This window comes from Sus scrofa, chromosome 14 (assembly GCF_000003025.6).
Source record: "Sus scrofa isolate TJ Tabasco breed Duroc chromosome 14, Sscrofa11.1, whole genome shotgun sequence".
Classification (NCBI taxonomy): Eukaryota; Metazoa; Chordata; class Mammalia; order Artiodactyla; family Suidae; genus Sus; species Sus scrofa.
This window is the reverse complement of record NC_010456.5, coordinates 74,471,439-74,489,362: the sequence shown is the minus strand read 5'-3', so window position 1 is coordinate 74,489,362 and position 17,924 is coordinate 74,471,439. Positions and strand designations below refer to the sequence as shown.

The 17,924-nt window shown below is 52.9% G+C and overlaps 1 protein-coding gene across 6 annotated transcripts in view; it reads right to left on the bottom strand.

Moving 5' to 3' along the window:
- The window catches only part of CDH23 (cadherin related 23), a 467,077-nt gene that overhangs the window by 245,261 nt on the left and 203,892 nt on the right, over positions 1 to 17,924 (bottom strand). For all 6 annotated transcript variants that reach the window (XR_002338421.1, XM_021072656.1, XM_021072657.1 and 3 more), the window contains one exon: positions 11,073 to 11,151. Coding sequence is in view for 5 of the 6 variants with exons in the window: in XM_021072656.1 (XP_020928315.1) it covers positions 11,073 to 11,151 (79 nt within the window). In the remaining variant the exon portion in view is untranslated. The remainder of the gene's footprint in view (positions 1 to 11,072; positions 11,152 to 17,924) is intronic.

Here is a 17,924-nt window from a genome sequence, read left to right as displayed (position 1 = left end):
AAAAAAAAAAAAAAAGAGGCATGGATCTTTGATAGATCATATTGAGTGGAAAACACAAGTCCCAGGAGACTGTGTATAACACGGTACTTTTAAAATAAAGTTCAAAGACAACAAAATCCAAGCAACATGCATAGTTGGCAAAATATCTTTGAAAAGCAAAGGAATGAAAATAAATGCAAGATTCAAAGAGGTAGGTATGGGGGTGGGGAGGCAGAGGATGGGCTAGAGAAGGACCATGGGCAGCTGTGAGGTCTGTATGATGGTCAAGCTCTTGGGTTGGTGGGTTCATGAGTGTCCACAATATTATTCAAAAATTAATAATGAAACTAAAAGAGGTCCACACATGAACCAATGCTGATCATGAGCCGAAGACTGTCTAAATCAGTGCTGTGTGCCTCAAGTGTGCCAAGTTAAGAAAGAAAGAGAAGGCGTTCCTGTCGTGGCTCGGCGGAAACATATTTGACTAGCATCCATGAGGACGAAGGTTCGATCCCTGGCTTTGCTCAGTGGGTTAAGGATCTGGCATTGCCATGGGCTGTGGTGTAGGTTGCAGACACGGCTCAGATCCCACATTGCTGTGGTGTAGGCTGGTGGCTACAGCTCAGATTGGACCCCTAGCCTGAGAACCTCCATATGCCACAGGTGCGGCCCTAAAAAGATAAAGGAAGGAAGGAAGGAAGGAAGGAAGGAAGGAAGGAAGGAAGGAAGGAAGGAAGGAAGGAAGAAAGAAAGAAAAAGAAAAAGAAAGAAAGAAAGAAAGAAAGAAAGAAAGAAAGAAAGAAAGAAAGAAAGAAAGAAAAAGAAAGAAAGAAAACAAAATACATTCTGGTGAATTTCATAACCCTCCAAGGATCTCAAAGCCCCTAGAAGTCTAATACAAAACAGTTATTTAGGGATGAGAAAAAACTAGAAAAGAGCCACATTTTTTAAAAAGGCAAATGCCTGTTGACATGAGGAAACTAGAGTAGATGCGACACCCCCCTCCTGCCGCCCCCCTGCAAAGCAACCTCTAGGCATGAACTAGAATGAGCCTCAGCCCCAAAAGCAGCCCCAACAGGCGGGTCTGCCAGACCCCAGGCCTGAAGGGGAGCAGTTCCTGGGCTGAGCTAAGGCCGATCTCCTGCCAGCTGTGGAGGTGGAATCAGGGTGCAGCAGAAGAGGTGTGGCTTGGGGCTAACTGGAAGGTCATGGGGGAGCTCCCACAGAACACAGGGCCCACAGGAGGTGCCAGAGTGTCCTGGCAAAGGTTAGAGACTTCTGCTCATGAAGAGGGTGTGGGAAAGAGGAGAGGCGGAAAGGGGGGTCTTAAAAGTCCACTGACCAATGTGATTCATGGGAGAGAAGCAAGGAGCAAGGCACGGGTACTGACAAAGAGGAGAATGGAGACTTGGGTTTATCACAAAGGCAGGGCACAGAAGACTATGGGGAGCAGGAGCAAAGAAGAAGGGTACCCCTGAGGAGAGGAGGGAGAAAGATCAGAGGGAGAATGAAGTGTGGGCTCTCCTGTGGCTCACCAGGAAGAATTTAGTGTTAGCATGATACAGCATTGTTTTGATATGGTGGTGGGAGAGAACTGTAAATATTTGTTTAATTAATTTTTAAAAGGTCAGAGACACCATCCCTAGATATTATTGAAAGAAGAGAACCATGGGATGCAAACTGGATAAATCTTGGAGGGCACATTCATTCCAGATCTTGAGGGAATGTCTATCAACTACTAGTGGCTGATGGAGGGTTGGAGGCCCATCTAGGTTCAGTGGGAAAGTGTGCTGGGATCAATTAGAGATGTCTGCCTTGGTAAGGGATTCGAGAGTTCTGGTACATGTGCTGACATGGGTCAGCAGATCAGCTTTCCTTATGAATATGCTTAGGCCACCACCAGGACCCCAGAAACCTAGACTTGGAGATTAGAAGCTTCTTTGCCCCCTCTTCTCATGCACCATCTATTTCCAGTATATCACTTTGCTGACTTCCCTCCTGTATACGTGCACCACAACCCCCACTCCTCCTTTAAACTGGTGAGACAGCATATTAGCAGATCACCCTCATTCTAGTGCTTCCAGTTCTGATTATCCAGAACTCCCATGAGATAAATCTTCTGATGACCCTCCCACCCCAGTCATGCTCAAAAACCCATGTCTTTTGCCTTGAATGCCCTCCACCAATTGGCCCCATCACTTTTCTCTGATCTGCCCCAATTCCTCCCTGGTTCCCTCTTGTTCCAGCCATGTGGGTCATTCTCCATGGTTCCTGGCCAGAGGCCCTGAGGTTTCTGGTGCTTCCAGGCACCCCCTGTGTACCCCAAGCCAGGGTTTTTGGTGTGCAGTTCAGATTTCCAAAGCATATCTACTTTTCTGAGTTTTTACCTCTTGGGGGCAGAAAAATGCCAAGCAGCTTAATCACGAGGGCTTTGAAGTGATTCAAACGATGGTCTCCTGCAGTAGCTGCCCCCACCACGCCATGGCCACGGGCCTGATTTAGTTATGGGTGTATGGAGGGGTGTGGACTTGGGCCATATGACTATCTGATTATTCTCTATCCCTCTTTAGACACACACACACACACACACAGAGCTTTCACTTCAAAATGTTCAAGGTCTTTTCAAGGAAGTGCCTCACTTGGCAGCATTAAAAATGAAATTAAGGGAGTTCCCATTGTGGTGCAGTGGAAACGAATCTGACTAGTATCCATAAGGATGAGGGTTCGATCCTTGGCCGCGCTCAGTGGATTGCGGATCCAATGTTACTGTGAGCTGTGGTGTAGGTTGCAGACATGGTTTGGGATCTGGCGTTGCAGTGGCTGTGGTCTAGGCCAGCAGCGTAGCTCCAATTTGACTCTTAGCCTGGGAACCTCCATATGCTGTGGGTGCAGCCCTAAAAAGCAAAAAAAAAGAGGAAAAGAAAAATCCAATAAGTGGCAGTTGAGGGCTTTGTCTTTCACTGACGTACCTGGGCAGGTGCCCATGTGTGACCACTGCCTTTCAAACTGGCACTGAGGGGTTCTGGCCCTGATACTGCTCACCTATTCTTTACTCTAGGCCAGTGTTTCTCAATCTTTTTTTTTTTTTCCATTATCGTGTGTTCTCCTGACCTCCCTAGCCATTTGAAACTTTTTTCACCAACTGCTTCCCTTGCCTGCATGAAATTATACCATAGATATCATATATACATAAAAGGAGTAAGATTTTTTTCGCCCCTTAGAACAAATTTTTGCCCCCTTAGGGGGAGATACTGCCTGTTGATGACACATGCTCTTCTAGACCAGAGCTTCTCAAGCGTGGTCCCAAGACCTGCAGCATCAGTGTCACCTGGCCTCACCCCCAGAATTTTGGTTTTTTCTTTTTATTTCTCTTTCTCTTTTTTTCTTCTCTTTCTTTCCTTCCTTCCTTCCTTCCTTCCTTCCTTCCTTCTTTTGCTTTTTAGGGCCACACCCAAGGTATATGGAGGTTCCCAGGCTAGGAGTAGAATCAGAGGTGCAGCTGCTGGCCTACGCCACAGTCATAGCAATGTGGGATCTGAACCGTGTCTGCAACCTACACCACAGCCCATGGCAACACCAGATCCTTAACCCACTGAGCGAGGCCGGGGATCAAACCCACATCCTCATGGACACTAGTCGGGTTTGTTACTGCTGAGCCACAACAGGAAGTCCATCCCCAGAGTTTCTGATTCAGTTTTATGGTGGGGTACAAAAATTTGCACTTCTAATAATTTCTGGGTGATGCTGGTATAGACAACACTTTGAGAACCATTGTCATCTTGGAAACTGGCTGTATTGTAGAACCCAAGAGACTTCGATTCAAATCCTTGCTCTCAAAAAAAAAAAAAAAAAAAAAAAAGAATTCCTGTTGTGACTTAGTGGAAATAAATCCAGCTAGGAACCATGAGGTTATAGGTTCGCTCCCTGGCCTTGCTCAGTGGGTTAAGGATCCAGCATTGCCACAAGCTGTGGTATTGGTCGCAGACGTGGCCTGGATCCCACATTGCTATGGCTGTGGTGTAGGCTGGCAGCTGTAGCTCCAATTTGATCCCTAGTCTGAAAACCTCCATATGCTGTGGGTGTGGCCCTAAAAAGCAGAAAAACAAAACAAAACAAAAAATCCTTGCTCTTTTGTTTGTAGCTGTGACTCCTGGCCAGTCTATGAATGTCTCTGAGCCTGGCTTTACTTGCCTATGAGAGTGGAGTAATTGTGTCTCCCTCACACACCTGTTGTGAGGGATAAACTGGTCCAGCCAGGGCCTAGCACACAGCAGGACTCAACAAATGGGTCTCCCCTTCCCTCACTCTGGGGGATGCTACAGAACTGCAGAAGGCCCAGAAGTGGGGTTGGATGGGGAAAGGGCTAACGGGAGAGGTTAGGTCCCGTCAGCCCAGAAAGTGGAGTCTGGGCTGAGATGGGGGCTTTAATGCAGGACACGGTGCACAGTGCTAGCTTGGGCTTCTTCACCAAATCCTCACACCCCAGGGTAGCCTGGGTCCTTCTGGTGCTGGAGAAGGCTCCGTTTAGCATCATTCGCGGGAAGGAGAGAATCCGGTGAGAGAACTCATCAATGCAGTGTTTGTGGAAAATGGAAATGCTTCCAATGCGGGGAAAAGGGTTCGGACAGCATCAGAACCACCCAGAGAGCTTGTTAAACAGATTTCTGGCCCCCATCTTAAGCGTCTGACTCAGTAGTTCTGGGGTGGGGCCTGAGAATTCGCATATCTGACAGGTTCCCAGGTGCTGTTGTTGCTGTGGGTCCAAGGCCCCACTTTGAGAACCACTGCTTCACAGCCTCTCAGAGAGGGGCTGCCTGTGATGAGTGATTAGGAAGAGATGAAGAGTCTGGGCAGGACATGAATGGCAGGACAGAGTCCTAAGAGAAGCTTCCAACCTGGACTCCTGGCCACCTGGGAGAGCCTGCTTCTTGGCTCATAAATGAGACCACAGCGAGGAAGAAGGGCTGCTGATAGCATGAGGCATGCTTGTTTCCACTGCATCCTGACAGGTGGTAGGCAGGAAGGAAAAGCACTGACATCGGTTGAGGGCCTACTGTGTGCTGACCTATGGTGGACGTGCCCCAAATGCCACTTGTTTGATATAATGGTCTCATTTACTTGTCACAACTCTGTGAGAAAGACCACTGGCTCCAGATTAAAGATGGGGAAACTGATGCTTCAAGGCTTTTAGTCACTCCCTCCAGGTCACTTAACTGGGAAGAGAGGGTGCGTCTCTGGAACGAATACTAGCTGGAAGTTAAATAAAGCGATTTCTCTGCCCTAGGGGGCTCTAAAGGCATCTCAGGCCAAGGGCCAGCCCTGGGCTCCTCCCGCACCTTCACTCACCTGTCTCCTGTCAACTTACTTCCTCACCATCCTTTGGCCCTCTCTGTCTCTATGTCCCCACTGTGATGTCCCCCAGTTGGGGGACACTATGGCAGCCTCTCTGCTGACCTGATGGCTCCCGCCTGCCCTTCCCAACTCACCCTGAGCTGCGCACAACACACCCCTGATCAAGTCCCTCCCCTGCTAAGCTGGCTCCCCACTGCTCTCAGGACCAGGGCCTGGCATTCTCCTAGGCTGGGCCTTCCCCCTGCAGGGTTGGCTGTGCGCGCTCTGTGGCCTTCTCTGCCCATGGCCTCCCTCAGGTCCTGCGCTCAGCCACACTCAATTACCGCAGCGCTCTCTCCTGCTCTGGGATCCTGGTACACCCTGGTCCTCTGTCTGCAGCAGACTCTCCCTTCACCATCCCGGCTGGTTCCTGCTCATCAGTCCGGGGTGGCTTACGTGACCTCTCCTCTGTAAAGCCTCCCCACCTGGGGACAGCTGGGGAGGCGCCCCCTCCCATGGACGCGTTCTCGCTTCTTATGACAGATATTTTTGAACATGCACTAAAGTAGAAAGACCAGCCTAGCAGGCCCCCCGGGAGCCACGACTCCACGTCCACAATTACCAGCACAGCCTTTCTCCACAGCATCCGTCCTCCCCACCCCTACCCCACTGTAGCTTTCTCAGGACATCAGCTCTTGGCCCAGAGAAAACCCTCAGCCCACTGTGGGTGGCTATCAAGAATCCCCGCTTGTTGAGACTTCCTGCAAATTCAGGTGCTCTAAGTGCTTCCACGTCTTAGCTCCCTGAATCCCCACAGCTCCCCTGTGAGGCATCGGTTGCTATCACCTCCACTTTACAGATTGGAAAACGGATGCCCAGAAGGTTACACAGCGGGTCAGTGGCAGAAGGCGAGCCAGGGCAGTCTAACTCTGGAATAGAGCTGCCCGTAGAAATAGAATGTGAGCCACATGTGTTATTTGACATCCTCTAGTATCCACATGAAAAAAATAAATAGGTAAAATTCATTTTAATAATGTTATTTTTAACTCCATATATCTAATATACCATGTCAACATGTCATCAATATACGAAGTGATTGAGATATTCCGCAAGCTGTTTAACATACAGAGTCTTCAAAATCCTGTGGCTTATCTTATAGCCACACAGGCAACAGTATCGGCCAGCACAGCTCATGAACCCAACCCTGGACAGCGACTGTAAAGCCTGCGCTCTCAACCACTCACTTCTCTACACATAAATGAATGAAGGAGGAAATGAGGGATCCCAGGTCTGGATCTTTCGTTGCCAATTAATAACACTTAATAGTTTATGGCCCTTTAGAGTCTCTCTCTCTGGCACCGTCTTATCTGCCATGGGAGTTATTACCTCCGTTCCATGGATGAGGCTTATGGGGTTAAGAGGACCAAACGCTTTGCTTGGACATCCTGCTGGGAGTGGCATTTCTGGGCTTCAAACCCACAATTCCGGACCCCAAGTCCAGTGCTCTGCAGCGTGGGGATGCAGCTGCCTCTTAGAATAGGACAATATCCCTCTGGCCTAGAAGGGTGTCTGCTCAGACTACTGGCTGGGCTGGCCACTGAGGACAGGCGCCCGCAGAGCTCCCGAGGTCAGGCCCCAGGGGAGCAATGCCTTTGGTGAGGGGCAGCGCAGGCACAGGTGGAGGGAGGGATGGGGCCTGGGCCAGGTCCTCCATGGCAAAGAAACTTGTCATTCTTCAGTTGTGGTTTGGCCCCAAGAGGCCGAGAACAAATTGATGGCAATGGAGCCATAACTTATCTCTGAAGGCCTCTTTGTTCTTGGCCAAACAGAAGGGTCATTAGTAAGGGGGAAAGTGCCGATGTGTGGACATAAATCCCCCCAGCTGCAGGGCCTATAAACAGCCGGGAGGGGACGGGGCCTCAGGGAGCCGGGCAGGTTAACCGTGGGTCATGGATCACCGTGGGCTCAGGCCTGTGTCGACGCACATGCACACAGAGCCACCATCTGCCCATGCTCTGCAGGTGCCCAGAGACTTGGTCACCCGCCAGACCCTCAGGACTGGCACCTGGCTCTGGGAGCCCCAGAAGCCCTCAGTTCTTTCTTTCAAGTGGAAACAGTTGCAGAGCACCTGGGCTGGAGCAGGCTCCCACGGGCACCCAGGTCTAGTGTGGGCCATCAGTGTGAAAGGACCCGTCCCTTCTTCCTGCCTTAAGCCAAATAGACCCTGGGCCATGCAGCCTGGGAGAGGGCGGTGACTTATCACCCCTGGAGAGGCAGGTGTGCGAGGCCACGCCCTTGGGAGACAATCACTGTTCATCGCAGCAGTGTCTACGCTGGCTGAGGGGCATACAGAAGAGGACACTCCCTAGCCTTCTGTCCGCCTGCTCGCCTGGGGACTCTGCCCTCCTGCCTGTCAGCCTGCTTAGGCCTGCGCTGAGGCTGGATCACAGCAGATCACGCTGGCCCAGGCCCAGGGAAGGAGGGCAGACAGGTGAGCCAGGAGCTCAGGCAGAGAGGGAAGAAGGAGGGCTGCCTTTTCCTCAAGCTGTCTGAAAAGGATTGAGGAGGGGTCGGGACGCGGGGGGTGGGGGGGTGGGGGGGTGGGGGAACACCCGTAACCATGAGGACCATAGCAGCCACTTTGTGCACGAGATCCAAGGGCTATCTCTCCGAGGATGGCAGACAGTTGTCGCAGTGTGCCCTCTCCATCTCCGCACACACAGCAGCCTCTACCAATTGAGCCTGTTTGGCTTCCTGGTCCTCATCAGGCAGCCATTACCCATCAATCAAAGTTGGCAGGTAAGAGAAAACCCATTTGTCATCCTTTCTAAAAGCCCTCAAGGCACATCTGTGCTGGCAACGGGAATCCTATAAAGCTATGCTAAGTGCTCCAGGCCTTCCAGGAGTTTCCCCCTCTTGCCTTCACCTTCGCACACATCCCCTACTTAGTTTCATATCCTGGGTCTCTCTCTCTCTCTCTTTTCTTTTTTTACTTTTTCGGGCCACACCCATGGCATATGGAGGTTCCCAGGCTAGAGGTCCAATCAGAGCTGTAGCTGTCAGCCACAGTCACAGCAACACCAGAGCCGAGCCGTGTCTGCGACCTACATTACAGCTCACGGCAACGCTGGATCCTTAACCCACTAAGCAAGGCCAGGGATTGAACCCGCAACCTCATGGTTCCTCGTCAGATTCATTTCCGCTGCAACATGACAGGAACTCCCTGGGTCTCTCCTCTCATCCTGTTGTTTGCACTTGGGAGCTTGGCCCAGGAGAGTGTGTCCCTGGAAGTCTCCTAGGATGCTGCCACAGGCAGCTGGCCCCAGACTCTAAGCTCCAGAGCCCAGTCCAGATACCAAAGCCTCTGCAGCTCTGCCCCCCGCCAAGCCTCCTGCTCCAGGGGAAAGGGGGTGGCTCAGGCCATGTTTGAAGGCTAAACGGGACCTGAGGGTCTGATAGCCTGGCAGCCAGCCTGGACCTGAAATGGACCAATGCCCTGGAGGACGGCCTCCCAGGGTCACAGCAGTAATTTCCCTTTGGCCACAACCTCAGGCTAGGTCCTGGTTTTATGTTTCCTCCTCCCATCTAGGGGTATGTGTGGAAGCAGCCCAGAGACAATGAGATGAGGAGACACTCCCTACATAGCTGGGTGTGGTTCGCACTGCTACTAGGTCCCCAGTTCTCCCACCCTTGGGGCTCACTGGTGTTCTCTCAGATCTCCAGCACAAGCCTGGTCACTGGGACACACTTGCTTTGCTTCCAATTTGACAAATTTGGAAGAAGACCAGTGCCAGCATCAGCCTCCCTTCTCCTCTGTAAACCTGGAGAGGGCTCACTGATTCCCAGAAGCACTCTGCCTTCCTACAGAATAGTTTCCTTCCTAGGACTTTCTTCCCCACATCCTGGCTTAAGGACCACTGGCATCTGGGGTGCCAGGAGAAAGGGCCTTTCCTGGCCATACCCCAGGCCTATAGAATGAAACTTTCCATGGGGGACAAGGGCTTTGCATTTTTGGTAGGAGCCCCAGGGGGGCATACTGGAATTTGAAAACCCACTATCCCAGAGTGACATCTATCCATCCATCCCTCCATCCATCCATTTTACAAGTATATACTGGGTTTTACTCTTGCTGAGTCCTGGGCTGGGCATCAGAATGGGGAGGAAATAGGGTGGGGGGAGCAGTGGACCAAAACCCCACATTGCCGTTGCTGCTGTTGACCACATGAGCTCGTCTGACATGTGCTCTGGATCCTGGGCTTAGAAGCACAATAATAGACATGCTAGCAGCTGCAGGTCACAGGTAGCCCCAAACACCCCTGATTTCCTGCATCCAAAGGATGTGAGGGGTCTCCCGCCCACCAGCTAACCCTCAGCACCCCAAAGGTATTATTAGCTGGTAGCAGTAATGATAATAACAGCTAATACTTATAAAGTACCTTACCTATGTTAATTAAGCTCTTTACATATGTTGTCTTCTGACTTTTGAACCCCCTGAGGTAGGTACTCTTTTCTTTTTGGTCATACCTGTGGTATGTGGAAGTTCCCAGGCCGGGAATCAAACCCGTGCCACAGCAATGGCTTCAACGCTGGATCCTTAACCTGCTGCACCACAATGGAACTCCAGAGGTAGGTACTTTTATTGCTCCCATTTTGTGGATGAGAAACTGAGGTATGGAGAGCCACCTAAGGCAGCAGGCTCAAGAGACTCTGTCCATGCTTGCGGTCATTACACATTGGTGCCTTTTGAGCTTTAGGGAGAAAATGCCCCCCTCCCCCAAATGCCACTCTCTGCTCTTGGCAGTGTGGTAAGAAGGGGCAATGGGGAAGACACTGGCCTGTCTTCCCCAACCACTGCTCCCCCCACCCTATTTCCTCCCCATTCTGATGCCCAGCCCAGGACTCAGCAAGAGTAAAACCCAGTGGCCTACCATCCTCCTGGCCATCAGTCTGGGCTGCCCAGATGCACCAGGCTGACCCTTCACTCACCAGCAAGCGGGGCAGGGAGGCCATGTATGGAGCAGGGGTGGGGGCGGGGGGTGGAAGGACAAGGACAAAATCTGTGTGTGGGTGAGCAGTTTCTGCTGGACCTCTCACCAGCTCCCTTGTTCCAAAGCCACCTGTTCCCAAGACAGCCAAGGAGCTGCTGCTTTGTTAGTCTTTGGGTGGGGATATGGGATCAGGAGTCCCATCGACCAGAATCCTCTTTGCATTCAGTCACTATTCTGCTTAACCAAGAGATCAGGTGGGACGGGGGGGCTTCCATGCCTCCTAATAACATTCCAGACAAGGCTTTCGAATGGTCAGATATGTGAAAAGAGCATGAAATCTGCCAAAGCTATGGCTGTATTAGTTCCAAAATGAAGTAAAAACTGCCATCTTTTCATCAAGGAAGTAAAGAAAAGCAAAGAAAACCCCAGAACTGACACAGGTTAGAAAGGAGTCACCAAGGACCCTGAGCCCCAAAGTGCCCAGAGGCCTGAGATCTTGGCCAGCGGCACATGCACCTGGCCCGCAACACCACCTGGGCAGCCCCAGGCACCTTGAGCTCCATCCCAAACTCCTCTTCTCCCCCCCCGTCCCTCCGTCCTTCATCCAGTCAATCTCCTGTCCAGGGCCTACGGCCAGTGTAGTCCCTGGGGACAGGTCCCCTTATGTCACCGTCCCACACACCCACAGACCTCTCCTCAGCCCCTCAGAGCCTGACACTCCTAGGATGGCTCTTCCTGGGTGGTGGTGGGGGACCAGGGCAGCCTGGGCCTTACCTGAGACGATGGTGTAGCCAATGCCCCGGGGACGTCCTTTATCCTGGTCGATGGCGGTGATAACGCGCACCGTCGTGCCCTGGATGGGAGAGAGGAAGGACCTGAGTTTGGCTGCCCAGCGCTCAGGCTGCTCTTCTTCTTTGTAGCTGTCCTGGCCCCCAAGCTTCCCTCCTCCTGTAATGAACCGAGGAAGCAGGTGCCGAGTGTGCAGAGCTCAGCAGTCCCCGTGGTCCTGGAGACCTACACTAAGGCCCCCAGGCAAACACCTCAGTGTTCTTTGGAGAGGCCCAATCTTGCTGATGTCCTTGCTCCCTGTTCCCCTCCCGTTCTCCCTTCATTCGGATGAACCACCCAGGAAAGAAGTGCTGATGGAAGAGCATCCAGCAGGAGGACAAGAGAGCTGGTCTCTATCTCCACCACCCATCAAATTGCTATGTGACCTCAGGAGGGGTGCTGTACCTCTCTGGTTTCAGTTTGCCCCATCTTAACATGAATAATCGCAAAACCCTGGGACCTTGTTTTCACTAGAGCCTGAGTAAAGGAGAACATCATGGATCACTCACTCTATAAATGAAAGCATCATAGATTCTGAAAGTGAGCATCTCCAGGATGAGCACAAGTCTGGAGGCCACCACGGTCTTCTGAACCACCACCACCACCACCACCACCACTGGCTGAGCCGCCCCTCACCCAGTGCAACCTTCACTCTGCTCTCCAGGTTCCCTCACACCAGCCGGAGGATCTGGCCCAGGCTGCCGTTTCCCTGGCTGCTAGAAAGCAGGTCAGCCCTGTCCCCATCCCCTGGGGAGATCCCGACCCCCCTCCCCAAGGCAGGAGCTCTAGCTAGACCTCCTGGGGGGAAACAGACTGTTACAAAGTCAGAGAAAGACGCCATTAAAGGAGCATCTCCCGAAGTGGGTTCTGAGGATCCGAGTACCTGCTGCTGTAGAGGCCCTTCTCTGGCCCTCGCTCTGTGCCTGGAACTGCTGCAAATGCTTTCTATGCACTAACTCATTCACCTTCACAACTACCCCAGGAGAGAGCTCCATTCTACAGATGAGGAAACTGAGGGCCATGAGTGAAGTGGCCTTTCCAAGGTCCAAGGAGTGAATGGGAAGCCAGGATTCAAGTTCAGGTACTTTGATTCCAACTGCTTACTTGCCAGGTGATGCGGCGTCTGTACAAGTTGCCATAATTATGATGACTGTCACTTATGGAAGCCGTGGCTATGTGCCATGCACTTTATAAGCCTCTGTTCATGCCAAATATGGGAAAATGTACCTCCCCCATCCTGCCCTTGGAAATGCACAATGGGCATTAGTGTGGTAAGGGCTCCCAGAAGCAGTTAAGTGGTAAAGAAATCTGTTAATGTTTGTTCTCCCTGCCTTCTGAGCTGAAGACCGACTCTTTTCATGTAACATCTGTTAACAGCCCCAGACCCGGGGGTCCGTGGGAAGTCATTCAGGAAGCACTGCATTAGGTTTGAAGGGTCTCTACACTAATAGCTCTCCCCCATTGCCCCCTGGGGCAATGCTTTCAGGGGCTATACTTTTCCTGGGGATCACTCCTTACACAGGAGAGGCCAAGTTTGGCTCCAGGAGGAGGATCTGAGAGTGGAGGATGTTGGCCTGAGGCTCCAGCTCCTGGGAAGGGCTTTCTGACCACAGGGCCAGGTCCCTCTTTACAGCCCCATCTGACCTGAGCCCCACTTGCATTCTGTCAGGAGGGTGCCCTGGCCGCCCCTGGTCTGCTGAGGGCAGGGACTTGCCTGCCAGGTTGACTGAGCCCAGTGCCTGCCCAAGCTCCACTCCAGAGAGTCACTGAACAATAAGCTTCAAGGGGCAGCTACATGCCTGCAGGTGCACGAGGGCTGTCAGGGCTGGTCCGGCCCAGGACAGTGAGTCTCAGGAGGACTGAGAGCGGGTCAGTGCTGGCTTGTGCAAAGAGGGGAGCTGGTGGCCAAGGGACCCTTAGTCCTCAGAGCTCTGGGAGCACCCCCAGTGAGCAGCCCTGCCCGGGCAGCCTGGAGTCCCCGTGGGTGGGAGGGGCTCAGAGGGGGCCAGCAGGCGAGCCAGGACCAGAGGACAAAGAGGCTGGCTCTCCCCAGGAAGAGCCACACCTGAGCTTCCACGAAGTGAGCTTTAAAGGGCTCTTGACAAAGTTTGAGGTTTCATCTCTTTTTGGATAAATAAATCCATTTTTAATAAAACCCTGAGCTTTTAATACAAGTGCAGCCACAAAGACTGGAAATGTTATGAGAAGGAATTAATGGGGAGGAATGGGGGCTCCTGGGAACCCACGGCTCTTGTTTCAGAGTCTCAGTGATTATATTTTCAATATACTGCAACTTATTTCCAAAGATGGGGGATGGAGAGGAGCCCGCCATGGGGCTCAGCCCCTTTCTGGGGGAGACTCTCCCTGGCTGGCGCTCCAGAGAGGGGCCCCAGCTGGGGGTGCACCAGGGTGTGGCCAAGAGAGCAGGTGGGTGGGCACAGAAGGGCTAGAAGCCCACCTGGCCACAGGGCTTCTTCCCTTTACAGGTACCCACACTGCAAGGAGGAGGCCTGCTGGGAAATGAGCCTAAAGGCACATAGGCCTGCGAGTCCCCACTCCTTATTGTGGGGAGATCAGAACAGCAAGGGGGTTAAGGGTTTGACTCTGGTCAGGCTGCCTGGGTTTGAATCCTTTGGGTGAGCTACTTCACCGCTCGCTGCCCAGTTTTCCCCATCTATAAAATGGGTGTAACGGTTCCCACATCTCAGCAAGTGAGACACATAAAACCCTTGAAATAGTATCTGGGACACATCAAATGCTATTAAAGGGACTGTCACTATTCACTGGGGCCTGGAACCACCAGGAATATCTGATGAAAACTAAGACACGTCTTCCCAGACAATGCACACATGTCATGTTCCAAACAATTTCAGCAAATGCAGACTCCCCGGGACTCCAGGTTGATGGTACCTGCCTGAGAAGTAAGGAGTTTTCTGGGCATCCCTTAGAGAGAACAGCTAGGAGCTCACAGGGAGAGCTAGCATTAATAGAGCACCTACTGTGCGCAAAGCCATGTGCTGGGCCACCTGCATAGCTTCCTTCACTCTTCCCTCGTGCCCCCTCACAGTGAGGGTACATGTGGGGAGACTGAGGCTTGAGGGTGGGGATTTGCTTAAAGTTATGAGGTGTGGTGAGTGGGACTGGGTCGGGGAAGGTGACTGGGGGAGACGGAGGGCTGGGACGGGCTGGGGGAGGGGTGTCAGGCAGCCCTACCTCTGAGACTTGGGTACCAGTAGGGAAATCGGGAGTTGACAGCAACTGGGACTGCTCTAGAAGGAAACTGTCTCTCCCTTTTGGGGCTGCCTCCTTCCAAATTTGCAGGCCAGGACAGTGGCTGAAAGCTGGAGCCTCAGAGGGGCCCGTCCACCTCCTTCCCAGCCAGCCCAGCTGCCCCCACCCCATTTCCATGACAGGATTAAAGACTTGAAAGGTGGACGTGCAGTTTGCTTCGGGAATGGGAGGCGTCCTTGGACGGGCGGGGGGAGGCTGGTGGGGGCTGAAGGGGACTTCCGACAAGAGCTGCCACAGCAGATTCTGAGGCAGAAAATCCTATTTCTCAGTCCTTAATTCCAGTCAATTCCAGTCAAAGGGCTGATAGGCATCGGCTGGCAGTAATTTGTGCAGTTTATCCGCTCTTTTCACCTTCTATCGGTCCTTCACTGACGGGCAGGCCGACATGCTGCTGCTCGAGTGAGGAAATTAAAATTTGATGCAATAATCCCAAATAAGAAGGATTTTATTAGGTAATATATACACTTTAGATGAGGCATGCCGGCCTGATACACTGATAGAGGGAGGCATACATGCTGGGAGCCGCAGATAAAGAGGGGGAGCAAGGGGGTGTGGGTGAGGGTCTGGGTGGAGGCCCCAGGCCATCAGAGGCAGGGCTGGGGCTGGGGGACACCAGGGTCCCCGGGCCTGGAGCGGAGCTGAGGAGGCTGTGGGCTACTCAGCCCTGGCCCAGTCTGGGAAAGGCTGCATTAAATCAGGGTTCCACACTGTAAAGGGACATAGAGGGCCCAGATCAAGGCATGGAAACTGATTAGAGCCTGGAAAAATCAGGCTTCGGGTATATGGGAAGCTGTGCAAAAGATGAGCTAAACTTTCCAGCGTGGAGGCCGGAGGAAGGGCAGAGATGTGTGGACATGGAGGGGATGCTGTGGGTGCTGGGAGAGGCCGAAGCCCCAGACTTACTTCCTTGTCTGGCTCCCCTAAGTCCAGTCACAGCCCAAGAAGGGGGACTCAGGTCTGCTCCCTGGGAGCCCCCCAGGCACGGGCTTTAGTGCCCTCGCGGGGTCAAAGGGACAGCCCTGGCCAGGCAAAGAGATATCAAGGTCTCTCAACCTAAGGGAGAACCGGATCAGAGGCTAAGAGACCGAGCATAAAGGGCGCAGGAGTGGCCCCATTTGTCTGTTCTGAGGGATCATCCTAGGAGGAGCCTTGGAAGCATCTGGAAAAGAGAGGGTGTGGCTTACTTAGCATAGGGCCCTGCACACAGCAGGGGATTAATAAGCTTCTTCAGGATGAGTAAAAGAGTGAAAAATGGAATGAATGGGTGGAAGGACTCAGAAATTGATAGATCTGAAAGGAACATGCGTAGTAATAGTGTGATTTAGTATTCCTTGGCTACGATACAGGGATGCGGCGAAAGATAAGACACACTGAGGGGTCTCGGAGGATGCTTGCACCACGCCCCTCTTGCTGATGAATGAGACTCTGAGGAGAGGCAGCTGAAGTGGGGATCCCCGCCCCCTACCCAATCCAAACACCTGACCACCGAGTTCTAATGTCTGCTAGGACGGCACTGCTGGGTGCTCCCATCCCTAACACCCACAGCCCTGGGAGGCACTACTGAGACGGCCTTTGCCCCAGTTTCCCAAGGAGGATGCGGTCTGGAGGTTGTGTGATGTCGCCAAGCAAGTGCACAGTAGTGCAGGGACCTTCTCTGGGTTTCCCTGGCTGCCCGGACACCATCACGGCCCCACTTCAATCTACAATTTGGCTTTGCCTGTATTCCCTGCACTCAGCCCTGGGTGCCATGCCCTGGGAGGCCTGTGGAAGCTTTGAGACCAGATCCTAAAGACTCAGGCACCTCGATGACCAGGAGCCCCAAAATAACCCACTTACATATCACTGAAGGTTACGGGTGTGGTTACAGCTCAGCAGTAAGTTAGGCAGCACAGAGAGAGCGAACTGCACCAGAGTTGGGGGAGAGGGATGGCTATGCCTACCAGCTGGTGACAATAAAACCAGGAAAAAAAAAAAAATTCTAAAGAAGGTGGTCAGGAGTTCCTGTCGTGGCGCAGTGGTTAACGAATTCGACTAGGAACCATGAGATTGCTGGTTCAATCCCTGGCCTTGCTCAGGGGGTTAGGGATCCAGTGTTGCCGTGAGCTGTGGTGTGGGTTGCAGATGTGGCTCAGATCCTGTGTTGCTGTGGCTGTGGTGTAGGCTGGTGGCTACAGCTCCAATTAGACCCCTAGCCTGGGAACCTCCATATGCCGTGGGAGTGGCCCTAGCAAAAGGAAAAGGACAAAAAAAAAAAAAAAAGGTGGTCAGTGATCTGGGAACCAACAGCTGGGTGGACTTCGGATTGGTGACGGAAGCAGGCACAGGGGTGATGAGGATGGCAGGACAGGGAGAGGGCTGGTCTGACTGCGGCATTTGTTCATTCATTCATTCCATAAAAACTTCCTGAGCACCCATGGTGTGCTATGCCCACAGCAGACCCCATTCCTGCCACTCCCCCACCTCTCACAGTTCAGCAGGGAAGCTGAGGGTGAGGAAGCCTGGCAGGAGGACTGAGTGATAAAAAGGGGACAGCTAGTGGCCGGGGCAGGTGGAAGGGCCCACCTCACCTGAAAGGTTGGGGCTGAGAACATGTGGGCTTAGCAAAGAGGTTTCGGTGGAGGCAGCCTTTAGGCTCAAAAACCCAAGCTCCTGCTGCCCATGGACCAGAAAGAGAGGGCTAAGGTGCAGACATTCAGATGTCCCCTTCTACTCTTGAAGCAGCTTTGGAGACGGGGACAGGAAGCCAAAAGGCACCTTGCTTGTCAGATCCTCCAGCCCTCAGGTGGCCCCAAGAAGGAAGTGCCTAGCCCCTCACACCTGGAGATGAAGCATGGTACTCGGAGGAGGACAGACCATGGTCCCCAACTGGGGGGCAGGCTCCCTGGTCTGTGGTTGTCCAGGAGCACAGCTTGCACGCTGCTCAGGGGAGCCTGCCTCTCACCTCCCCCGACGCTGTGGGCCTGTGCAGATGTGTAGGCAGGGCCCTGAATATCCACGTGTTCAGGTGGGCGCCCCCTTTGCTCCCAAAGCTGTGTCCTTCCCCTAAGCATGCTGAGTTCCTTCAGAAAGAGGGGTGCAGTTCTCTTTCCACAGAGCCACTCCCCGAGCTTCACGTCCAGAGTTGTGTCTGCCCGGAGGAGCCGCCTTTTTCTGATTCATCAGCACAAAGCAAGTGTGTTACCCTAGTCTGTACAAAAGCATGGATGGCTGCCGGACAGGGGATGCCTATCCCCACCTGTTTGGCCCTCGGCTGAGCAAAGCCACCCACCCACAGCCCCTTCCCCATGGCAGTGACACGCTCTGTTCTCCGAGACCCCCTGTCACGGCTGCTTGGGCCACAGGGGACACCGGGCTCATAGGCAGCCCATGTACAGGCTGGCTGGCAACCTATGACCTTGCGACATGGCACAAAATCATGAGCACAGCCAATCAGGTGCATCTCTTGAAAACATAGCCTTGAGAAACCCAGAACCTGGGCAGTGAGGAGGGGCAGCTGGAGCTGTGAGC